We start from the raw sequence: 25,825 nt of genomic DNA, 5'->3' as shown, positions 1-25,825 counted from the left end.
GAGTACGTGCTGGCACCCAGAAAGCCAGTGTCTTTCCACATGGGATACACAGCGATCGCCGACCTGCCCTGCTTGTATGTAAAATGCAAACTTCGATATGGTGTAAAGAAAGTGTTTCTGTTACCATGACATCCAGCGAGAAAATAAACATTATGCTCGCTGGAAAATGAAATACAGGGTAACGGAGTGCTTTAGCAAGTCTAATGGCAGAAGTTGGAGCCATCATAACGTGTTATAGAAGACAAACGAAAAGGTTGTTGATTTTGGTAGCTTGAAATGAGAGGAAAACATTGAAATATTGTGCATACAGAAAAAGACATGCTGTAGATAGAACTTGCTCCAACCAAGTTTTAGAAAAGCTCTATTTTTATTTTCATTTTCATCTTCTGTTTTTGAAAGGTCGTTTGTTTTCTTTTCCCCTGAATTCCCCAACTAAGGGACAGGAGTGGCTGTAAAACTCGTTAGGTACTTCCAAGAAATCTCCCAAGCAGAAATTAGATTATTTCAAAAAAATAAAACACAAAACCCCAAATAATTCAGATCTAATGTACTGAGAGTTTTAGATGTTATCAATAAGACATTGCATTATTCCTGAAAGAAATATATGTCCAAGTATTTCATACCTGGTGTTGTTGGTTCAGCATCCCAGTTCTTCAAATTCAGGCCGAGTAGCCACTCAGGAAAGCAAAAAGTTACGTAGATTATCAGATCTAAATGTGAAGGCTACATATGCAGTTAATGTCACACAGACACACGGAAGTGGATGCAAAGGAAACACAACCCATCAACAAAAGAAAAATGAAATAATAACAGCGTTTCAGACACATACTTTAAATCAAGCTTCCAGGATACATGTATCGTAGTCTTTTTTGTTGAAGTAGATAAAGTTGCTGATTTACTATTCAAATTCCAATCTCTGTTTCTGTACTTAAAGTCCTCTTTGTAACAGATGGTAGCTAACTTCCAACGATAATTCAGTAGAAATCACTTCATTCAACAGATACAGGAGTTACACTGTGCTGGGCTCAGAAATGTTGCAACATTTATGTGCATCTCTCCTCAGGACAGCGATGAAAACCCAGCTCAGTGTGCGCAGCTGTAGGGATCTGACCTTGCACTGGTACATTATTCAAACACACCATGCATGTGAGTCCCATTTTATACCGGTTTAATTTTGATCTGAAATAAGATGCCGTCCTAAAGAAAGGTGACAAGGTTTATTTCTTTCAATTGGGAGCACGTCGGTAGTACTCATACGCCTGTCGGTTTGTTATCTTCTACTTAGCGAAGATGTGGGGGCTTCTTTGCCCCCATGTCACAAAACAGCAAGCCTCCCCAGTACAGAGAGGAGTCAGGCACATTATTTTCTATGAGTCAGTTACCCACTTACTCTGCCCAAGTCTGTGAAGCAAAACCACGACCACCCAACTTGATGTTAATTATTTATTTAGTGAAGTTGCCCATTTTAGAGCTGAGTTAGGGAAAAGCAACTGAGCGGAGCCCAGAGCTTGGACTGGGCCGCCATTTTGACATTCTCATCGGGGAAATGATGCTGTAAACACCCATACTGGATTCACATGCATGGTCTCTCGGTTGCCTACAGTAATGCCCATCTGTTCAGATGGCACCATGCCCACTGAAGTGGCTCAAGGGAATATGTGCTGGGCAGCAATTGGCTTAGGTAAGTATTTTTCAAACTGGGTCGGTGTCGACCTCCTTTTGGGAAGGCCCAAGAGGAAAAGGAAACAAAAAGAATTTTCATTTTTTATTTTAATGGATTGTTTTCATTTAACATTCAGCAAAACCACCACCACCATAAAACATTCAGTAGATGGTTTGCTGATTCCTTGGTACCTGTGACCCCAGCGTGGAAAAATAAATTCAACTTCATTCTCATTTTTTAAATAAATGAGTTAACCTGTTACAAAGTCACAGCCCGTGTAATATGAAGACCATCTCATCTGCAGAAAAGAAACCTGTCTCAGCAGGCATTGCCACATTCTGCCAATTGAACTAATTTCTTTTGTTGATGAATACTGGTCAACACTCAAATATCTGAATTCATAGGTATTCTTACCAAAAGCTGTAGCTCGAATTTTGTGGGCAGAGTGGTGAGCAACACCATGTCCCAGATTATTACTCAGATCAAATGAATGTTATTGTACAAAAATGCAATTCCAAAACAGGCACAAAGACACAGATGATTGATGTGCAGGATCATGGAAGGATTAACCCCTTTTCGTTCCTAAGCTGGAATAATTTCCAAATATAACCTTTTACTTCTGCAAAGCCAAAGAACTTTGCTCTACTGAAGTGCATTGTTCAGTGAAGCCATTGTCTGTCACATTGCTTCATCAAACAAGAAGTGAGGGGGGAACATGTCCCACTTTCTCCCTGCAAATAAACCGGGGGGTATTTTATTTAAGAGAAAGCTACCATTATTATAAAAAAAAAAAGGAAAAAAAGATTAAAATAATCCATCTCTGTTTCATTTGGGAGACAAAAGCCTTTCAGTGCTGCGTCCCCGCGCTCTGACTACTGTTTTGACACTGTGTCAAGATGCTCCTGCTCTGCTCCAGGTCTCAGATCACAGTTGGAGTGTCTTGATACAGTGTGGAACCAGTAGTGTCGGCGAGTCTCCGAGCAGAGTCAAAGAGCCTCAGCGTAGCCTCAGAGCAGGCGGAGTCTGAGAGACCTTTCCCCTAAACTGAAGTAAGCATTTAAAAAAAAATTAAATTGTTTGTTTTCACACATTTCGACCCAGCTGCACCAGGCTCATGCTTCTAATTACTGGTCTTTCTTGCACTAAGGTATCAGAGTATCGCTCTCCCAGCCCTGAAGAGCTGTTAAGCAGCAGCATGGAATAATGTTAATATTTCTTTGAAAGAGCAAGCCTAGGCAGAGGGACTGAGGAGCCGCGCTCTCTCAGAGCAGCTGGCACTGTAGCAGAGTTCGTTAACAGGGCTGGACCCCGCTTTGGGTGCACCCCGTTCTGCTGTGTCATAGCACTGCTGTGCCATGGTGGGGAAAAGCCCCAGGACCCCGTGCCCTGGGACTCTGCTTTTGCTTTTGGAGACGCAAGTGGAAACGTGATGTCTTCTGTGATCTGCAGTCCAAGGCCCTGGCTTCCCTGACATTGACAGGCGCCTCCTCAGCAAGTTCACTGGGGGCACAATTTTTCCTACTCAAAGCAGAGCAGACTGACACAGACACTCTTTTCAGCGGGATGGTGCCACGCGCAATCGGCACAAGGTAACCGGCGTGGTAGAACTGCGCCGTAGCAGTCTGCGCAAGCCGCTGCATGCCCATCGGGGTGAGGACGGTGACACTGATGGACAGGGCACTTTCCAAGAAACAGGGATGGCAGTTGACGTAGTGAAGGACGTTGTCTCCCTAAAGAGGCCAGGGGGACTGCAGAGATTAGTGTTATACAAGGAGGGGGATAGGGTTTGAAAGCTTTATTAATGACTGTGGGCGAAAAAAACCCTGAGGAAATAGGTTTAATGCCTGAAAGTTTGTCCTTTTAAAATTTTAAATTATTACTTCACTTAGAGAAGTAAGCTCTGCCTCATATCTTTAGATATCACTAATATATGACTTGAAAAGCTAAACAACACACTAAGACATCCTTCAGATGGTATCAAGTGAAGGGATATTCTACGTAAGTGTGGGTAGAGACGAAATCAAACATAGTATAAGCATGGGCAGAAAAGGGGATTGGCAAGAGGAAAACTGTAACACCAGTAAAGACCAAGGTGCTAGCTTCCAGCACTGCTTTGTAAAAAAAAAAAAAAAAAATATATATATTTTAAAGACTGAATATGCAAACTGTTCCTGGGCTTCCTCCTAGAAAGTACAGCAAAGGTGCACAGCTGCCACAGTTTCAAGCGCTGCTGCCCAAACAGCCGTGTCTGGAAGACCAAGCCACGTCTAAGGCACAGGTCTCTAAGGCGCTGAATGCCAAGCACCATACCAGGCATCCCGTTTTGGGACAAGGTGGGTCTCAGTCCCTAAGAAGGCATTTGAGAAGGAATGAAGATCAGGATTTAGAAAGATAATAACTAGAGTTAAGAGGCTGGATTAGAAAAGGTAAATAGGTCACAGCCAATTTTGCCGTAGCTTTTCATCTGAACGTGTAACCCAGTCCACTCGGGATGCTAACGCCAGGGCGGCGCACAGATCAATGTACATAATTCAGGTTAAATGACCGTTGCAGAGTGAGGTGCATGCATTCTTCTCACAGTTGAGCCAAATTTATCCCTGATGTAAATGCAGTGATTTCACCGGACTTTCAGCGGGATACATTTGCTTATTTATACAGTCAATAACCTTCTCAGTACCTTGTTGCTTTTGCAGATGCAATGTGTACCCACCCACACACAAAGGTGTTTTTAATTTCTGATTAGTTACTTCTTCCTTGTGATTATTGTGTTCTTATTTACACAAAATATTATTAAAGTGCCATTAAAACCAGTTATGCAACAAAGCAATAAATGCTCAAGATCATAGCTAATAAGAAAATTTTAAAGCCATAGGTTTGAAATTCTCTTTTTGAAAGCTGTGTAAAAAAATGGCAGTAGAGACTTCAAGTTAGCAGGAAATGAGAAGTGGGGACCTGCCTCCCCACGGAAAGCTGAGGCTCAGCCGGTGTTTGCTGCGTGTTCCGAGATCCTTGGAGTAAGGTAATATTTAAGGTGCCAAGTATTTCTATTTAAAACAAACAAAACTCACTGACTCTCGCGGTGACTCTCTGGCAGGCACTCTCACAGCAAGCAGAACACGGCGGCTCCCTCTCCTCCGCAGGGCCGTCGCACCCTCGCCGGCCGCAGTTGCTCGCTGGCCTGTTGTGCCCGTTTGCTTTCGCCCACTGCACACAACAGCTCTGCCCCGGCGCTCTCCCAGCTGGCTCTGGAGGTAAAAGAGCAATTAAAGATTGTATCACCCAGGTACAAATTAAAATCTTTACTGGTAGAAACCTGGTGGAACGTCTCAGAAGAGAATGAATTATGTATTTGAACACTTAAGATTTCCTTGCCTTTCTTACAGCATGGGGTCTGAACTCTGCTTTCTTCCCTGCACTTTATTACATGGTTAGAAGTCCCGCAGCAGGAACCTTGCAGGTTGAATCTTGAAACACCTATAGTGTCATACTTTTTATTTTAATATTTGTCACCAGCAGTGCCGACAGATAAAAAGTGCTGGCTCCCCACAGCACAATACGCGGGGTTTTCAATAGAGCTAGACAATTGCTTTCGCTGAGTGCGTGCGGGGCTCACACTGCCAAATCCCGCAAATCGCTGCGTTCAGGCCACTCCGCAGCGCTGTGCCAAGGCAAGTGGTGCTAAAAAAGTTAGTTGCTTGCAGGAGAGACATCTGCTTAAATGGCTGATTTCTTTTTAAAGTCCTAAGCACTCATCTGAAGACATTTCTCCAACTCAATTCAGTAATCGTAGCACTTAAGAGATGCTCAGAATTTTTTGTGTCACTCACAATTTATTCAGTGTGTTGCATACAGTTTTAGAAAAAAAAAAATCTTTTTCCAGCTCCAGAGTTTGCTGGCCAAGGAAGTTCCAGAAGCAACATCAGCAATCGTGGTGACATTCTAGTTGTGGATTACTGCTTTCTCTTCTTCTCCTTTATTGTCTTTAATTTGTGTTTATCCTTAATTTATAGGAATATTGTTCATATCCCAGCCTCAGATCAGCATTGCAGTGTCAATTATTTCATGTGAACAGCAATGCTGAGTGTGCAATTGTTACACCTGAGGTGTCAGGGGAGATTTTTGTATCTCCTGTCTTATTCACAGGTCAATTAAAAAGCTGATTAAACCCAAAAAGTCTATGATGATAATTGTTGGAAATAGACCAGGATGATAATTGGTTTAATGACTGCTGAAGGAGTCATTGGGATGCGTGTCTCTCAAGGAGCCTGAATGGCACTGTAAGAGAGCTCCATCCTGGGTGTTGCTTGTTGACTTGAATGGTATCCCTGCAAAATCTGATTGGGATCAACTTACAAAATACTGCAGAAAGGAGAAATCATTTTTAAAGGGTGTCTCTGCCAAGCTTTGGTGTTGAACTACCCCATTCGATGTCAACTCCTCCGGTACAAATTCTGCCTGTACAGCTTGAAGTAGCTCTATAAGAAGGGAATCCACCGAGGGTTTTATATTTTTATACATTTTTTTCTAGCATAGCAGGAAACAAATTCTATATAATAAGTAGAAAATGTAGGCAGAGACCATCCTCTGCACAGGAAATTTCACTCAGAGGGCTGGACACCCAGTGAGGCCTTATTCACAGACGTCTCTTTGTATTTTTCTGCCTGGAACCAAAGAAGGGGATTCATGCCAAAACCCTGCAGGATATGGAAATCTATTGGCTGCTCTGTGCCTCTGCATGTCTTTCAAAGTGGCTTCTGATTTGGGGAGCCCTAAATTAAGATCCACGGGCTTGGGGGCTTTCGTTTGTTTTTTTTCTTTTTTTTTAATAAGGACTCAAAACCTGCAGCTTCGATTCAAATAGGAGTCAGAAACATTCAGTACCTTTGAAAAACCCCTGACATTTCATTCCTCATGCTGAGGGCCCAGAACAGCAAAAATTTAGACCAAAATGATTTCTCTAGGCTAGTCACTATCAGAGAACAGTGCAGAAGTCAGAAAACCCTTGCTGCTGGTTCTCAGTCCACATGTGCTGCCTAGGCTGGAAAGGCTGTAAGGTTATAAATCTTTCAGTGAAAACAATTCCTGCTTCATGCCATCAACATTGCCTAAAGACATCCGCGCAGGGCATCTCTAGAGGAGGCTCCCATTACCAGACCTATGCAGAAGAATAATGAGAAGCTTGCATCCGGTTCGAAAGACGTTAATGAGCCTCTCTTGGATATAAAATATTTGTTCAACACCCTTATGGGCAAAGTAACGTACAGCTGAGCTGGGCAGCTCTGGCTGAATAGGATGCACTGATAGGTCTCGGAAAAGGAACAACACACAGATCTGCAAAGGGAGAGTCGGTTTTCCAGGCCCAATTTGCAGTTCTGGTGCACGCATGCCTCCGTATTGCTTTGAATATATATTTTCCAGCACCTACTTCTCTGTTTGTTCCAGTGGGGTTTCATGTGCCATGGGGGTACTCTGGGTTCCTCACTGGTTCTTCTCTCATTTTGTGTTTCTATCCTTAATAACATTTTTTACCAAAAACCCCCCAACAACATTTTTCAGCATCTTAAATGAACTGTAGACATATTGACTGTATTTTCCTCTCCCCTCCCTCCAGATTTCTTTCTCCCACACAAATATATTTATTTCAGAGTTCGGGGGTTGGTTTGCCTTTTCTTCCCTCTCCCTGAGCTTGGTGCATCATTGAGCTAATGATGCACAGTCAAGTTACCCAGCACCATTAGATTACCTAAGGCTCTGATCCTAGTGTGCCTTACATATGTGAACATTTAACTCCTTGAAGCCAAGTGAAATGCTTGTTGTACATATTTGCAGTGCAACATGAAAGAAGATGCGCTGTTCTGGCAGTTCCCAGAAAGCAAAGACGGTTAGTGTATTCTTTGATGTCGTGTGTCAATACCTGGAATTACTCTGTGAACCGAAGAGTGGAGGGCAGGAATGACTCTGGACTTAATTTGCTTTTTACGCTGTATCAGGGTGCTCACCCCCTCAGTAGGAGAAGGGGAGTTAGCATGCCTGTTTGCTCGTACAAACACATCTTTTCTACCAGCAAAGGTTACCCCCCCTCCCAAGTGGGGTGCCAGGTATCTCAGTTTCCTCTCTCCTTACGTGCTTTGATCAAATAAGCAATTTGCAGCCTTAAAAAAAATTTACAAGTGCAGAACTTCCCATTCCTCTTGTGTTTGTTGTCAGACAACCCTTCTGAAACCAGCAGACTTTTCTGTGTCAGACTTTCTCTTACCACACAGTCGCCGCATGAGCGCTGTCAAACTGCTAATCTGGTGGCCCACACAGGTGCCACTGCTGGGGCTGAGGGGAAGGGTCAAGGGAGGGAAATGTAGAAAAAGCAAAAAGAAATCTGGAATTTGAAAAAAAAAATAAATCCAACTAGCAGGGAGCAGCTAAGTATAGGCGGCAGAGGGTATCACCAGAACTCCAGGTTTATCTCGTAATAGGAACAGCTGGTACAAACCTGCAACAGCCGGGAAATCACAAACGTGGCTTCGCTCAACAGAGAGCCTCCATGGCACGGCTTTGCACCGACCCTGTGCTGGTACCTGCACACCCGCTCGGCTGCAGTGCTGAAAACGGAGTGAAAGACGGGATTTTGTTAAACATGATTGCTCTTGGCACCATCACAGAAATCATCAGGCCAGATAGGGACAGAGGGGCAAACCAATTAAGCTCATGCACCGCATCCACTGGCCCTGCCACAGTTGGATGTTGCCCACCTTCTCCTTTCGGTCTATCCACTTTTTTCCACTGTCTGCACACCAGACCTTATTCTGCTCTCCTGTCTATCTCTGTTTCAGTTGAGGCCTCATCTTCCAGGTTTGAGTGCGCACTGAGGATATACACTGTAATATAATGTATTGCATGTTTGATAGGAATTATGCAACACTTGATCAACTCTTAAGCCACAAGAATCCTCATGAAGAAAAATGTTTCTGGGTCCTACTTTGGGTGAAACTCTGTTGTTCCCCATTAGCAACCCAAACTATTTCTGCTACATGAGGCTGATGGAAGCTCTTGACCATCTCTTTAGCACCATTACAGAAGCATTAGCTGAGATCATTTGCACACTTCCTTAATGCTCCCTCTATGGCAGTCTTGCAGTGAGATACTCTGTGAATAAACCAGAAAATGTACAGTAGAAGCTGTATCTTTTGCAAATGGCATATATATTTTATAGCTTGCATGCATAGGAGCCAATTTCTTGAGGAACAGTGCCTATAAATTGCAAGTGGAAGAAGAACACGATGCAGTTATTTATTGCATTGCTTTCACCCAGGAAAAAAAGATGTTCTTTTTCTCTCCCTCCCCTTTAAATTAAAGGCCACGTAAAGAAGAGCCCGGCACCTCTGGGACATGGCTTCGGCACTGTCGTAGTTCAGCCCCAACGGGGACCAGACTACGCAGTCTCTCTCTCACTCCCCCCACTCTCCGAGAGAATAGGAGGAGATTTGACAAACAAAAGAAAACCAGGAAAAAAAACACCAAACACGCGGGTTGAGATTGAACAAAAAGTAAATTTAACAGTAATGACAGAAGAAAACAAGACAGTGATGGAACACAAATACAGTACAATACCTCACAACAGATCTCCACATCCAGTCTCTTCCAACTAGCAGGGCCTCCCTTCAGCACCCTCCTCACTTATATACTGAGCATGATGTCAGATGGGATGGAATAGCCCTTTGGCTAATTTGGGTAAATTAACCCCAGCTGATAGCTAATTAGTTAACTATCCCAGCCATAGGGGCTACCAGCTTCAGTTCTCCACCCAGCTCAGGTAAATATTAACTCTATCCTGGCCAGAACCAGGACAGGCACGTGCAGCTTGGAGGCCTCATTTGCTCACTTCTACACTGAGGGAAGGATCACGCTGGGGGCCAGGTACCTCTTCCAGTCACGTAAAACTGAAGACATAGATAATTTTTTTTTTTAAGTTCAAAGCAAGATGTTTGTTGGTACTAAAAGATTTTGGGGCTAAAGATTTTTTTCTTGTCTCTGCTTCCCAAGGATATCGTCCGTGCTGCGGAGGGCTTTAAACACCAACACACATTTGGGAACGTCAGGAGAAGCAAAATCCAGAAAACCTAATCTGTACATTCTCAGTAAATACTCTGCCGTGCCTCTCCAACCTGCTGGAGACATTGTGCCATAAAACCAGACAAAGTAGTAAAAAACAGGTATGGGTAAAATCTTGAATATACTTTCATGACATTCCTGTACGTGGAGGCTTTGATGTCCCTAAAGCCCTCAGAACCAGGCTTGAAGCGTGACATTTCTCACAGGGCAGCTTGTGAAATCCATACAGAAACAGGGTGGCAAAAAGGCTGCCTTGGTGGCCGAGCCCCCCGCCCGGCTCCCTGCCATGGCTCCTGCCTCTGTCCCGGCTGCCGGCCCACCCTGCGGGTCAGCCCAGTGCTCTCATCCAGCAGAAAACTAACTCGCTTCAGAAAAGGAAAAAAAGTTTTCATTTAAAAAAAAAAGAAAAGCCCCAAAGAGACTGGGCAGCCCATCAGCCTCCCCACTGCCCGAGGAGGCCGGCGCCACAGGGAGGACGGGGGCGGCCTGGCAGCCAGCGGAAGCCAGGGAGCCCGGGCCGCGGCTCAGCGCGGGTGATGGCGGGTGCCGGCCTGCCCACGCAGTGTGGGAAGGAGAGTTTCTCTGCACGACTCAGCCATGTCTGCTTGTGGCCACAGCCAAGTGTTCCCCCGCCCCGGCACAGCCCGCTGTGAGGCCTGCGCCATCGCTCTCCTCCTCCGAGGCCTCAGCACAGGCCGCGGCCATTGCACTGTCCCCCGGCACAAGGCCCCGCTCACAGACCAGGAGGCCCCGTGTCCCCCCTCCGTCCTCCGCGCTGGCGGGGGGCTGCGGGGCCGCGGGCTGGGTCAGCGGCGCTGCGTGGCGGTGCGGCCGCCTGCCGCGGGGACGCAGATGGCCGGGAATGGCAGAAGGAAGGGGACAGCCGCAGAGCACAGTGGGGCGGGGAGCTGCCAGCTTGGGGAGAGGCGGCCAGCAGGACGGGCAGAGCTGAGGGAGGCGCAGGGCCGCTCCTGCTGGCACCCCCCGCCCAAACGAGGGGCCAGGCCCCGTGCGAAGTGCTGCACCAGCGTAGGGCCGGCCATGGCCCCCTCCTCCCTGGCACCCCCAGGACACAGGGGAAAAGCTTCACTTTTTTTCCTCAGAAAAGGACAATTTAACATACCTAAATTGTAGCTCATTATTAGGGCAGTGAAGATCGTACTTTGCTAGCAATCTTGCTCGGTGACGCAGTAATTAGCTAGTCTTTCTCTTGGGGCGCTCGATGTTTCTCCTCTGGACACCTCCTGTAGAGGGGCCGTCTCCCTTCGTTACCTGATCTGCTAAACCTCAGGAAAGCGACGATAATTCACAGAGAAACAGATCAAAAAGCAAGCTCTGGCTGCCATTTGCAAGAGGGGGGATCTTAAAGTCGTGAGGATGACAGCAATTTCATGAAGACAGGTGAAGCAAAGAACAAACACTGTCACAAAAGGCAAAAATGGGGAGAAAAGAAAAAAAGACAAAGCAGTGAAGAACAAGGCATGCTCCCATCAGCTCCAAAGCCTGGTGGCTGCTGCAGCTCCTGCCACCTGGGTTTCTGCGGTCATTTGTGTGTCAAGCTCACGTGCTTCTGTCCATGACAGCACTTGCAGGGCATTGTTCTCCTCCTGGCTACCTATGGCCAGCGTACCGCAGGGACATGGCATCCCCAGACCTCTGCGTCTCTGTCAAACGTGGCTGAAGCTGTTCAGCTCTTCTGAGGTGGTGGCTGCAGAAACCTCACTGCTTTAGGGTGTGGACCAAAACGCAGAGACCACTTACGCAGGGGAAAAACCGTCACTGCCCGTACCAGAGAGTGATTTACACATGTTAACGGCTACACGCACCCACCAAAAACCAATCTGCTCTTAGACACTGGTAGGAGAAACCGCGATGTGTGCTTGGGACACTGGGATGTGCGGATTCACTGCAATGGAAATGGCTGCCGGAGGGTGGATTTTCCGTTAACTCCTCTGGAGGGCAGGAAGACTGTGGAGGGACAACCCCTCCCTGCGCCCCCACCCCTCCGATTTTTCCCTTTCACATCCTCCTGAGCTGCTGCTCGTGGGGTGACCTGCCCCAACCTATTCAATGACACTCCAGCACAAAATCGGTCACTCACTCCCTCAATGGTTCCCAGACTTTTCTCTCCCTTTCTTTTGGAAGCCATGGGCTAAGCACCTGCTTTTTCCAAAACCCTAAGGCACCACCTGATCAAAGGCTGAAGGTGATAGACAAGTATCTGCTGAACCACTGAATAAAACAAAAATGTGTAAAGCTGACTATGTAGAAAATATGCCACCTGTAGGTACTGGTTGCTACGTCTTGATTAAAGATTTGACTGCTGTTTGGTTGTGCGGGTACGTAGTGAAGCTCAGCGCAAAGACCATTCCATGCAGAAGGGCTAATTGACTGGACCGGTACAAATACTTTGTTAATCATTGTTACATACCGGAATTTATATTTCAGTATTTGCCTAAACTTGAAGGTACTAAATTGTCTATGCAACATTTCTTTACACATTTAAAAATTTTTCATGATTTCCAATACAATATAGCCCTACTGCCACTCAGATCATAAAGTGACTTTTTGCCCAAAGCCCATCCTCAGCAAGAATTTTGGCAATTCTGCTTTGCACTTACCTGTGAGTCATCCGCATCGCCCACGCCTCGAGCAGCCTGTGCCAGCGACACCGCTGCAGAGGAACTGCGAGCCACACAGACAGGCAGAGAAGCACTACGGGGACGACTGAAAGGCTCTCCATCCCATTTGCAATGGGTTGTAGCTGTTGAAATACAGGTGCCTTAGGAGCCAACATTCCTGACTTTTCCACATGCCTTTTGTAGCACTTCTTGGCCACTTAGAAAAAGGGGGTGAAAGCTCAGACACGCGGCAGAAGCTGTGATATTATCTTTCTCCACCTGCACAGTTAGGCTCTCTTTTCCCTAGGAGCTTTTAGCGGCTACAGGAGCCATATACCACGCTGGCGAAGCACTCCCTGGTGTGACTGCGGCTATGCCAGCAAAGCTGTGCTTCGTACCACTACAGAGCCGCTCTGCCCCTGCTCCCCGGTGGGACAAGCGGCACGGAAAGAACAAGGAACTGCCGGACAATGACGTGCCGCAGAGCTCTGCCGCCCGGCACCCCGATCGGTGTGGCCCTGCCCGGGGAGGCTCAGGCCTTGCGGATAAGTCAGAGACCAGCACTGCAGCCTGCCACGGGCTGAGGGTTGACACCCTCCGGGAGCTGCGGGCGGCCAGCGCGTCGCGGGTGTGGCTCCACGGCAGGAGCAGAACAGCGGACGGCTCTCCCTCTGCTTCCTCGCAGCAACTTTCACTCCCAAACCCGAACTGGATTTTTTTTTGGCCCCTAAGAAAGCAGGTATCAAGACAGCCCCCTTGCCTTTGTGCATGCAGTGATGGTAACAACGACTGTTATATCAAAACAGTTATATCTGGTTATGTCAAAACCACCACAAAGCAGCCCAGCAGATACATGGCAAACGTCCCTGCACTTTTGTACATATTGGCTCAGAAAATGTTAGAAAAGCAGCGTTTGTCCATTGCTGTTCAAATATTACCAAGTGCTGTGAGACACCAGAGCGCCTGCAGAAGAGGACTGCAGCTCAGTGTTTTCCCCAGCCCTGAGGGCACAGTCCAGCCCCTCTCTCCAGCCCGAGTTGTGTTTGTGCTGCTCGTGAACAAAGCTCATAAACCAGAAGGGATGAAGAAGCAGGAGCAGGGCCACAGCCCTCACTCCTGTGCTTTGGTGTCCCCTGCCCATTAGTAGGGTGGAACACCAAACCGTTCCTCTCCTCCAACCCTGCCCAAGGTCTGGTCAGGGTTCAAAACACGCAGCTTCAACACCGCCTGCTTGGCGCTGCCAGGCTGAGGTTGGGCCCCAGCACCCTGAGCTCATGCACTCGTTTCCCGTGTAGGTGGAGAAAACTACGCAGCTCAGGAGGGGATCCCCACATGGCGAGCTCCCCATCCCAGCACAGTGAACTGGTTTTAACTGGTCAGCTAGGAGATTCTGAGACAAAGGCTCCAGTACAGCACTGCTAAAGCGGCTCTGAGTCACATAGAAACACCAGTTCACTTTTGGGATTCCCCACACAGAACCTCCTCCTGGAGATAGAAACCTGCATCTTTTCATTTCCGAAAGCCTGCCCAGAAGTGGTGAAGCGTCATTCCAAACCCAGTGTCGGGGAAAGATCCTCCCTTTTCAGTATCTGCATTGTGAGAACCTGCTGCTTTGCTTTCAGCACGAAGACGACGGCAAGGGAGCTGTTAGCGGTGCAGCTGATGTGGGATCCCAGGTAGCTTTTCTCGTGAGGGCCTGTCTGCGAGCCTGGACTGCAGGACACTTTTCCACTTCCCATCTTAAAGTGTTGCCTATGAGTTACGAATGAGAATAATGAACTGGTGATTTCATTAGCTAATTTTTCAGCCTGTAAACATCTGTGCCATGGCTTACGGCAAAATAATCAGGTAGAAAGCTAATTCTTTTTCCAGAAATGGCTTATTTCAGTACAATGATTTTGTTGCATAAACAGTGAGTTAAGAATTATCTAGATGAAAACAGAACTGTACTCTTTGGAATTAAGAAAAGTCGTTCCTACTTTTGTTATATTAGGGCTTATCAATTTATCACAAACTGAAGTTTTGAGCCTAAACTCTTTCAGACTGTCCATCCAATGCTACTTCAGCAGAGTAACTGTCAGAATAAAAAACCGTATCTATCATTTGCCCCAAACGGGACATTACTTCATTTTTTTTTGAGAAAACAGAAATTTTTCTCAAGCTGGAGCTTGCTCCTACCGCAGGGGTGACCCTACCTCGGTTCTGCCCAGTAGCCTTCCCTTACTCGCGCCATGTCCCACTGTCGTGGAGGAGCTGTGTGTGTGCGACATGACTGTCAACATCAGCAGGAATCTAAATGTTGAAAACGCCGTCTGCAGTGTCAACAAGCTGTGCCCTCGCACGTGTTAATGAACTCGCTGTGTAAACTGATTTGGGCATTGACTACGCGTCCTCACAAACATTTTTTCTGCAAAATCTCACTTACACGCTCCAAGCCCAGGGCCAGCCAGTTGTGCTCTAGCTCAGCGCAGCGATTTTGAAAGGCTTTAACTGTGCACGTTCCTGTGCCGCAGTCTTGCAAAAGCCTTGTTCGTTGTGAGAATGGGTAACCACATCGTTTCAGCTGTCACAACTGCTAAGCATCTTTCATGATGATCATGGTTCGTTCAAGCAGAAGATAACATGAGAACCGCATCTCACTAACTTTCCAAAGGTGTCCATGGTCCTAAAAATCACAGTTTCTCTGGCTGGAGATGTAACGTACCTCATTACCATAGGATATGTTCAAAAAGAAAAGAAAAGAAAAAAAAACCTGCTAATTAGCTCTGTTAGGCTGTGTGATGGCAGTTTCAGGTGTCAGGCGTACGGCAGTTACACACAGCTACAGTACCTGTGGGCCTGGAAGTCCAAGTGCTTGAAATACGCCATCCCCTACCAAGGGCTCCCAGGCCTGATCCAATATCTGCGTATTTGTATACTATCCAGACAGCTTTTTTTTTTTTTTTAATTGAATCAAGAAGCACAGAAATAGGGTCAAGGCAGCTACAGAGACCAGGTCCTCTTCTTGTTGACCTGAGTAGAAGTTAAGAGTATTACAAGCTAGCAATGCCTTTTCGTGCCCAGATTCATAGCAGATGTTCTTACCTCACCTCAGCCTTCCGCAGCCTGGGAGGTGCACCCAGGAGCCAGATGCAGGAACGTGACTTTTGGGTTCTCCCAATCTTCCTTCCTCCCGGGGCGCAGAAGGCTCTCTGCCGTCGGGTGAGCCATCACGTTTTGATTTTCGCGTGTCACCCAGCAGTGGCGATGCAGAGCGCACTGACAGACAGAGAACCGTGGAGGCGAAGCTCGTGTATTCCCTTTATTGAACTGTACTAGTTATTGCAATCAGATTAAGTCACATTTATAAAGCAGACCATCCAGTTGCACTGAAACCGATTATATTCATTACATAGTTTTAATCACTGTCCGGTGAACTGGCAAATCCAATCAAAGCATTAGTCTTTAATTAAAAAATTAAAAAGAAATATTCAGACAATAGCCAAGCAATCACATCACAATGCACAGTAACCTAAAATTGCAATTAAAAAGCAGTTAACAAAAAAAGAAAAAAAAAAATCACACCTAATCTTAACTATCAATATAATACAGGAAGCAACAAAGGGCGACAGCATCAAAGCAGATTTATCTAACACTATAAATTCAGTCAGAAGCAGAAGCTCTAAAGTACACTAGCTGCAGCAGGACAATAAAAAATACTGAGCATGGAATACTTTTAATCTCTTCCATTAATATTCATTTCCAGCTGCTTATAATAGCAGCGCCTCATGGCCAAATCATTAGAGTTTTACATCTGGGTTGCAAATGACACTTTGATTGGATGTAATGTTCAAATGGTCCTCCCCACTGTGCCACCGGCAAGTCTTCTGCAGAGAGGTGTCCTGTCGTGCCAGGGCCTCACTGCGCGTGCTGGCTCAACGTGTGGTTCTGCAAAGGCGAAAAAAGGAGACACGCGTGAGGGGCAGCACAATGGAAAGCATGCCCATACCCTCCTACTCAGCACCATTTATGCCGAGCTCGACATAAAAGCTTCTCAATTATTACAAAACAAAATGCAATAAAGAAAAAGTACTCATAAGTAACAGCTGCCAATGTGACACGTTTGCTTTGTTCCGACAGATCTGTTAATGCCGGCACAAACTTCGACAAAAATGCTACAAGCCAAGCACAGCCACAAGGGTCTCTTTTTTTCCTCCCTTTCAGTCCACATAAAGAAAGTGGTACCGCTTCACGAGCAACAAGCGCCTTTAGGGATTCCCTAAACTGTAACAATTAAGAAAAAAAAATCTGAATCGCGGTGGGAATCTTCCCAGATTTTACTCTTCAATCCTCAGTAGTACCGGGTGCAAGTACTGTCAGCAAGCGGCACCAGATTGTGACACGCACTCCTCCGTCCAAGAAACGCTTCGGCCGCAACAGCTGAAGCGCCAGGCCAGCGCCGGGTGACACGCCCCGCAGAACAGCCGGGACGCGCAACCCACAGGTTCCATCTCTTTTAACAGCAGACTGGCTCTACGCATTGCTTTCGGCAGTTCAGTCTTTTTTGGTCCCTTTTTCCTTTTGGTAGATCTGTAACAGCCTCATCTCATCCCAGTCTCGCGTCGGGGGGTCTTGACCCGTCTTGCCGCTTTGTGCCGGCGCCAATAAACGGTGAAGCCGACCTTGGCAGCGCATTTTGAGAGCAGTACCAATTCACCCACGTTTTGTGTGCTGACTGAAACCCCAGTTCTACGCATAAGCTCGGCTCTATTTATGTGATTTGAGCAACTAGAGATGTGCTTCGTGGTGAACTTCTCTTGAGCTGCGTCCCCAGCATTCCCAAATATACAAATCCATTTGCGTTTTTTCCAGCCTAGGCAATTTACTGGTCTCCATCTGCCTAATAACAGAGCCGAGCAAGCCGCCAGCTTGAAGAATAAGTTTTTAAACACAAAATGAATTTTGAATCTTATTATTTATTTACAATGACGAAGCTTTAAAATAAAGTAAGATATGTTAACTTTTCATAAATCATCTGGTCCTTCTGCACTATCCAGTTACGTCTCTATCAGGAAAAACCACGATCCTGTGCTTTATCCAGAGATGACATTTCATTCCAGATGAAAACCATCTGTGGAGAGCGCTCACGGCGGCCCGCGATGCGCGGGGCCGGGCGCGGTGACGCCCTTTGCGGGCAGGACCATTTCTGGACTGTGCATTCCCAAAAAGCGACCGCCAGGTGTCAGAAGTGCTGCTGAGTTCCTAGATCACCGCAAAAGTTACCGGTGATACCGGGGCGGGGGGGCTGCGAGGAAACGCCACGCAACACCGTGCAGGCTTTGACGTGCCGGAAGGCTACAGAGGCGGCAGAAGCATCGGAGCTGCCGCGCACCCTGAAATTAAACGACAATCAACGGGCAAAATGGGAAAACAGTAGGTCCCTGGTTAGCGTAAGGGCAGCCCCCTGAGCACACGCCAGTCTGCGACGCTTCATATTTCGGAATCACAACCAAGTCCTGTGCAAAGACCTGGACAGTTTATCACGGGATAAAGCATTGCAGTCCAATAACATCCAGCGAAGTGAAAGCTGAAACTACTTTGCTTTTAGACCATTTAACACCACCAAACGTAAAACACAACGGCTTTTTACTTTGCTAGACATGGAAATTTTCCTGGCCTTAAGAAGCAATGACCTTTGCAGTGCTGACCTTTGCTCTTCTCACACCAAGGATCAGCTTTGGGGAAGAGGATGGATGGAGCCCTGCAAGCACACTGGCAGCACTGACAAGAAAGAAGTTTCTCCGCTAAACCTAAACAGGAAAGTGTGAAAATGCTGAAGAGTACACAGGCCACTCTCCGTGCTTGGACACACTCCTTGGTGTTTTGACAAAGGCCGTTTCTTGTGCGCTCTATTTTCACGTCATTCTGAATGTCAATTAAAAAAGTTAAAAGTCTGCCATCTTCAAATCGAAGGGAGGGCTGTGTGTGGCAGACAAATCCATACTGATTTGGGCAGTGTCCGTTAAAAGGTAACGCACCACCAGCACTCGCTGCGTGACGCGCGGCCTGAGCCAGGGAACACGACTGCAAACCTGTGTGGCTGCTGCATTGATTGCGCCAGGCAGGTCAATAACGGAATGGTATGGGCTCTAAATCTGATAATGAAGCTTTCATTGCCAGTCTTTCCTCCTCAAACACAGGTTAATAATGTGTTCTGAACTCTCCTAACGCAACGAACACACTGGGTTTGTGAGTGGAGTTTGCAGAAAGAACCAAACAGATGCTGCTCAGCTCCTGCAGCCGTTCAGAGCTGGGTCAGGCAGCAGTGGATCCTACGCGAGCCCGGGTCCTATGCGCCCCAGGGCACCAGGTTCCTGTGCGTGCAAATACTGTGTAACCACCACGGGTGCGCATCCAGAAGACCCACGAAGGCCCGCCCGTATCCTCTGCAACCAGTATAGGCTTCCCCCCTGCTCGAATGCATTTCAGACCACAAAAACACGCTTTCCAAAAGAAGTCTGGCACCCTGTCTCCTACTACTGGCAATCATGACGTCTCATCTCTGCCCCACGCGCTTGCAGCTTACGGGGACTGCGCTTTGCAGATGCCAGAAGGTGTCCGAGACATTCGGCGCTTATGGCTCCTCTCTCACACGTGTATTTTGCATTTTTGACCCACGCTTTATGAAAGAATTTTAACATTAGGCACCTCTGTGTGTGCCCACAAAGAAAAAGCCCTGGCTGACCAGAGTTTGACAGCAATTGAAAAATAAATCAGTCCTGGCACTGAGGATGCCCTGTGCCTCAGCAGAAACAGCTTTCACCCTGACACTACACTGGGCAGCAGAATGAAACCAAAAAGGCCAGAAGGGAGCAAGGGTTTTGAAACAGGCAATACCACGGGGATGCCTCTACCCAAGCAGCGTTCTCCTGAAAAAACGGGGAACCTTCACCCGCCTTTCCAGCAGCTGGGGGGCTGGCAGGAAACAGTGCAGGCGTGATTTTTCAGCTCTAGAAGTTATAGCTGAAAAAAAAAATTCTTAATGGTGATTTCCAAAAAAAAAAAAAAAAAAAAAAATAGGGCAGCCACAAAAATGAAGCCTCTGCAGGCTTGTGTGTGCTTCACATGGTACCTGCACGCGAGGCATCCATACACGTACGCGTCCGGGGGCTGGCGGGAGGCAGGATGCAATTTGGAAGCTGAACATTAAAAATGGTTCTGCACAGCTCCTGTTAGGCCCCCTGGTTTACGCACGGCTCACAGCTGATACCCCACTGAATACATCATTCTGAGGCATTACTGCAGCTGGAAAACTCTACAGCGGCACTAAGTCACCTGTCAGGATCAAGTAAGTCACAGCTTATTTATAGGACAAGGTTGGAAATTTTCTTCTTTTCTCTTCTTAATAATCACGCAAAATGGATAGCAATTCTGTTAGTCACGTCAGCGGGAAAAATGCAACCATCCCGAGCCTCAGGGCTGCCGCAGTGTTTAAGAGGAATTTTCTACCGGCTGCACAATCCCCCAATGAACCATTTGTGGAAGTGTCTGTGACCAAGGAACTGGGCAACGGGTTTTGCAGGAAATCAAAAGATTTCAAAGAATGGCTGATTATTGGCCATGTAGATACTGATTGCTCTCCAGACCCTCCCTGGGGACACCCCCTGCCTGCCCTCTGGATGCAGATCAAGCCGTTTGTCCAGGACATTTCCAATGAATATTCCTGGTTTATTTTCTACAGGCATTATTATGAAAACACTGGCATGACAATCTCCATTTTCAGAGCACTGTGTCAAGAAGGAAAGCATCAGGCTTGAAAGATGATCACTTACGGCAGGTCAAAGAACTCTTACAAGCTACATAAAGATCGAGGGAAAAATACACACAGAAAAGCAGCGCAGGATGGAGCCGAGCTCCAAGCCAGGCAGCCGAGCTGGGAGTCTCCTATGCTGCAGCCACGCTCGGTGCCAACAAGTCACAGGTGTACTGCACAGGAGCAGGTGAAAAAATAAAACGCAACCGTGAGGGGCGTGATAATGTTTTGGGGCCATCATACATCCGTCTATAGTGCTGCCGTGCATCTGTTACACATTTAGGTGTTTTGTACCAGCCGGGCAGAGGTGCATGAGCGTACACACCTAAAAGACCACACGTGGTACCGGGGTTGAGAAATGGCACGAGGCTGCTGATGCCTGCCACCCTCAAGTGAAACTCAGAAGCCTTCTGCAGTGTTCTGTAGAGGTTAGGGCTCTGATTAAAGGCTATAAAGCCTCTCTCCCCACTTTCAAATCCCATGTAAATGAACAGAAATCATTCCTCAAACAGTTTCAATAGGAATAATGGAGATAATAGATCCATGCAACAGCCAACGTGGAAGTTAACTGGAGCTCAGTCACTGCATGACCTGTGCGCGTGGGCACGCCGGGCGTTGGGGAGCGTAGACACGCGGTACCTGCTGCCCGTGCACGGCTCCTCCAGAGCCAGCGCCTCGCTGGCTGTCCCCACCGCTCCGTGCCGGGGCACACCGGGTTGTGCTGGCACCGCAGAACCGCCCGGGCTGGAAACACCAACCCTGGGCTGGAAACACCGGCCCCGGGCTGGAAACACCAACCTCTGGCTGGAAACACCAGCGGAAGGTAATTCCTACTGATGCCTTTCCCCACCTCCCAGGCCAGGTTTCCCCCATCCAGCTCCAAGCCCAGGAGCAGGGGGCCTGGCGAGGGTCTCCTGTGCCCCATCCTCCCCATTGTCTCCTCTTTGCCCCTGATGGCACGGGGCTGGGGGAACTCAGAGGAGCGATCCCTGCCTGGCGACACATGGTGTGCCAGACAGAAACGAAACCTCAGATTCCGGCGTTGATTTGAAGTGAAGGTTCAAGTCTCACATTTGAACATTTACATCAGAAAAGACAAAACAAAACCTCCAAACTACTAACAAACAGAAGTCAGAGTGTCTAAATATTTACGATGATGCCATCTGCAGCATGCTTTTTTTCAAACAATGTTTTCCATCTTTTGAATTCAAACTGGTCCAAAAATCTCCCGGCCATCATTCCTCGTTACGCATCCACAAGCACACAGACACGTGCACAGGAACTATTTCCCTGTAGCAGCAACCCATAAAGATGAAAATCTTTATGCCTTGACTTTATAAAGGGATTACTTCAGGCAGAGGACACAAGATGACCCTTGCTTTAGCCATTGGAGATTATGCTCTCTACAGAAAGCTGTGAGCCTTAAATTGGTGCTGCTCTAATCCTAAACTGGAGAGGCATTCAAGGGATGCCATGACCCAGAAGAGCAAGAGGAAAAAAAAAAACCTAAATTAAAAAAAAAAAAAGCAGCACACTGAAGTGGAGGGGTAGAGAGAAAGGGAGAAAAGGAGAGCAAGCCTTCTTTACAGCATAAAACTATTTATTTTTATTTTTTATTTCTGGTTGCCACTTTCCCTTTGCTATCAGACTCTAAAGAAAAATCACCTTTGCACCCCCTTGCAGTTTGTGTGTGCTTATTTTTAGAACGGTTTGACAATTATCCAAGGGTCTAAGACTAACAGATGGCCTGTCTTAAAGCCTCATATGTTCACTAGTTTGCACTTCTGACAAACAGTAAATGTACTCAAGAGCGTGCCATAACCAGGGCTGGATGAACGTGCGGAACACGATTTAGGTAATACACTTCATTAAAACTGAGAGCAGTAACCAATGCTTCCCGTAAAACCAGGTGTTAATTCCCCTTTTGATTGTTTCAGGTAACTCTTACCCAGTGCGTTTCGATGTGCCGACCATCGCTCTTCAGGAAATACAGGATTATTTCTTCCCTTTCCCTGGGTATTTCACCCACTACATAAAGTGCTCGTAACAAGTGAACTCCAAGTTATCATGGCACTCAATAAAAAAAAAAATTGTCAGGCAAGACAGGGTCACATGTCCCTTCTTTATCTGAAGAATCCCTTGAAATTGAGGTGGAGTCAAACGAGAGGTGGCACATCCTTTGTGAAGGCAAACGGCTGCCTGCGCTCCTGCTCCCTTCATCTCTCAGCATCTGGTAACTCGCCACACGTCAGCCGCCCCGTGTCAGCGCGCTTTGAGACGGCACTCCAACAAATGCCGTTAGGAAGCCGTCCTTTTCAAGTTATTGAAGAAAAAAAAATATCACTTGCAGTATCTAAGAAAATGGAGCTGGAGGTTTGGCGCCACCTGAGAAGCAAAGCTGCCTGTTTCCGATGAAAATACCTGCACCCGAGTCACTGTGACGCCTGCGCGTACAGGGTTACTCCGGGGCCAAATGCACCTTCACGGGCACTGCGACACAGCAACGCTCCTCTGCCAGGACAGAGCTGGCCCCGGCACCCCGTGGCTCTGTACCCGCTGACACCCCGGGCCACCCCCCAAAACCTGCCCGCTCCTCTGGGGACCGGGACCCAGCGCCTCGTCTGGAGCCAACGGGCAAATTCAGAACTTGTGAAACGTTCACAGGGAAAAAATGCTCCTCCGCACACAACCGACTAAACGCTGCCTGCTTTTTTTAATGAATCTGTTCCCGAGGCTGGCGCGTTTCCGTACGAAGTGCGGCGGCCCAGGCACGGGCCTGTAAACCCAGGCAGCCCCGAGGCGCCGCCCGCCTTTGTTCTGCACCCCGGGGGCTGCGTGCTCTGCGGCTGCACGCATTGTCCCGACAACACGCTCGCTCCGCTTCATCTCAACCTTATACCGCTTCTGTCGATTTTCATGTACTCTTGAATTTTGATAGGCATTTCTGTGTTATTCTGGGCTTGAAAAACGACCTTTTTATACAAATACCTTTCTTAGAGTTATTTTCCAAGTGCCAGCCTTTTCTCACACCAGCTAAGGATATCTTAGATGATTTATTAATTTAATTTCTCTTCTAATTCAGGTTGTTTAGTCCTCATCAGACTTTGACAACTCACCTGACATGCTTTCCCCTTTCCACCTGACACCAACAATTCTGCATCATCAGGCTTCCAGACCTGCCACCTCCAAAAACTCAGGATAGACCAAGGTGAGCCTGCTACAAATGAACTCCAAATGCAAGCCTGAGCCTGGCATAGCCTCTCGTATTTGATTAAAAGCCTCACCAAAAAGCCTATATCCTTCTTCCAAGAACACTGGGTAAAACGCTGAAGCACAAAAGCAAACTGAAGCCCTTGGGAACATCTCCGTACCACGGCACTTTGGAAAGAAGAACCGCAGGGGAATACATTATTGAGAGATAACTGGAGTCTTCTGTTAGAGAAACTAGCCGTAAACACGCCGTGACTCACTGAGGCACCCAGCGAAGGCAGGGAGCTAATAACACCTGTCCTGAGGGACTGCGCGCTCCTGAGGATTTCACTCAGAAATGCAAATTTATCGGCGTCCTTGTGACTTGCAGTCTACAGTACGCCATGCGCGAGATCAAAATAAGCTGAGGCAAGAACCTTACACTTCCTAAACGCAAAGGCAGAGGGACAAATTTAATTACTGTTGGCAGAAGTGCATACATCCAGAATATTTTCAGAATCCCTCTCCTCCTCCCCAGCCCCACTGCTCCTCCCTGACCGAATCCCAGAGCAGCTGCTGATCCCAAGACCAGAGAAGGGCCCACAGGATCCCAGCACGCCGCTCTGCCGACAGCGCTTGGCGCATTACCCGCCTCGGTCGGCCCGTGTATTTCCAGGGAGCTGGTCCCGCGGGCGCCCCGGTGCCGCCCCTGCACCTCCACGGACACACGCCCATCGCCCCACGTCAAAGCAACCTTCCAAAGCTTAATGAATGCAAACACCTCACTTCCAGTTCATTTTCAAATCTAAGCCACACACTAATTGGAGAAAGCATCTACTGCCTGCAGGCACGCTCCTTTGCCTGCGCCACACCAAGAACTGCAGTGTGTGCTCCCGTGCAGACCTGTTTCTATCTACTTATGGGTCCTACTAGGGAAGCGATGTGTTTCAAAATCACGTGCAAGAGGAAAATCATTTCCCAGGAATCCTTCTTAGGCATTCCTTTCAAACCATGTTTGATCTGAAGGCCATCTGAAGCGTATCTGGTTAATCCCTCCTTGAGCTAAGGCAAATCACACTGCAGAAGACAGTTCACTGTTCATTTCTGTGAGGGCTGGGACCTTCGTTATGGGACCCTTTGTGACTCTTCTCTAAACATGAAACAATTTCCTGATTTGGTCTTTATTATAGGCCCGGGACAGCATCCTCTTGCACTCTTTTACTCAAAAAATAGAGCAAAAAGGGAAATGCCTTACATCATAGTACCTTTAGCAGTCACCAGTCAAAACGCATAGACAAATCTCCACTGAGTGACCGTTTCCATGGGAATACAACCCAACAGCCGCCAGGAAATTCAGAGCTGAGCCTAAAACTGTCTCCTCGACTTGCCCTGCTGTTCCTCGCTATGGCGAGGGTCACTGAACATCATCTCATTTTTTGTGGCTTTTTTTTTCTGCACCATTCCTGGTGTTAAGGACCAGGTATGAAACAGTTTCAGCCTTAACGGTGAATTTTAATGCAAACGTTAATGAGGGCACATCTTCACTCCTCACTTGGGCAGCATTCTCCACTGAACGATGGGACTTGCAGCTCAACCAAGGTCCTTGGACCAAATAAACAACTGTGGACGGGTCAGACTCCACGCGAGCCATGCCCACCCACAGCAAGACTGCAGCACATCGCAGTCCTCCTGTCAGTATTTCTTTTAAAAAGCAGCGACTGAAGTAAAATTCCCTGTAACGGCATCCTGATCTGACAAATTGCATTGCCTCACGTGACGGATACATCTTTCTTAGAGGCAGAAAAACATTCCTGTCACGTGGCACCCACGTACTGACAAAACGGCTGGTCAGTGCCCCGCTGCCTTGGACGCAATGGCTGTCATTGCTGGTTTCTGATTTCAGCAGGGGCACAAAAACCCTCCCGTGCAGGTCTCTGCTATAAAACAGCGAGGCCACCGTTTATAGAAGTACTTCACGTGCTGCCCCACTAGTGTACATGCCACAGCAGAGCAGAAATCTGCGCCCAGCCCACGGCCCACTGCCCCCAGGAACTGACCCCAGGGGAGCTGGCAGTGTGAAAGGGCCGAGCAGGATTTGTTCCCGTAAGCAAAAGAGGGGCCAAAACACCACCAACGTGAGCCGCCTCCTCCAAGACATCAGAACGCAAATCAGCGTGGCTATGGTATGTGTGAGGAACAAGTGGAACTGTTAAAAATGGGATTTTCCAGCCAGTGCTGCTCCATTACAACAATGTCGCTGGCCTTCGGAAAATCTGACTCCGAACAGCAAGATGCTACATTCTAAACAATCGTGATTTCATGTGTCGGCCCCAAAGGAGGATGAGTTGTTCAGAAGTAAATACGTTCTCAACCTCCTCTCCACTCCTTTTGGAGACACAGCAGTGCAATGCACCGATGACAGATACGCTACAGGCAGCCAAACCTCAATGCCCA

The 25,825-nt window shown here is 47.5% G+C and overlaps 1 protein-coding gene across 8 annotated transcripts in view; it reads right to left on the bottom strand.

The window, feature by feature from the left end:
* Positions 1-15,677: 15,677 nt before the first annotated feature.
* Positions 15,678-25,825, bottom strand: part of ZNF423 (zinc finger protein 423) — a 221,257-nt gene continuing 211,109 nt past the window's right edge. For all 8 annotated transcript variants that reach the window (XM_086758434.1, XM_086758432.1, XM_086758433.1 and 5 more), the window contains one exon: positions 15,678-16,317. In XM_086758434.1, the coding sequence (XP_086614560.1) occupies positions 16,220-16,317 (98 nt within the window). In that variant the 3' untranslated portion in view covers positions 15,678-16,219. The remainder of the gene's footprint in view (positions 16,318-25,825) is intronic.

This window comes from Chlamydotis macqueenii, chromosome 13 (genome assembly GCF_036417535.1).
Source record: "Chlamydotis macqueenii isolate bChlMac1 chromosome 13, bChlMac1.mat, whole genome shotgun sequence".
NCBI classification, from domain to species: Eukaryota; Metazoa; Chordata; class Aves; order Otidiformes; family Otididae; genus Chlamydotis; species Chlamydotis macqueenii.
This window is presented reverse-complemented; position numbering and strand designations above follow the sequence as displayed.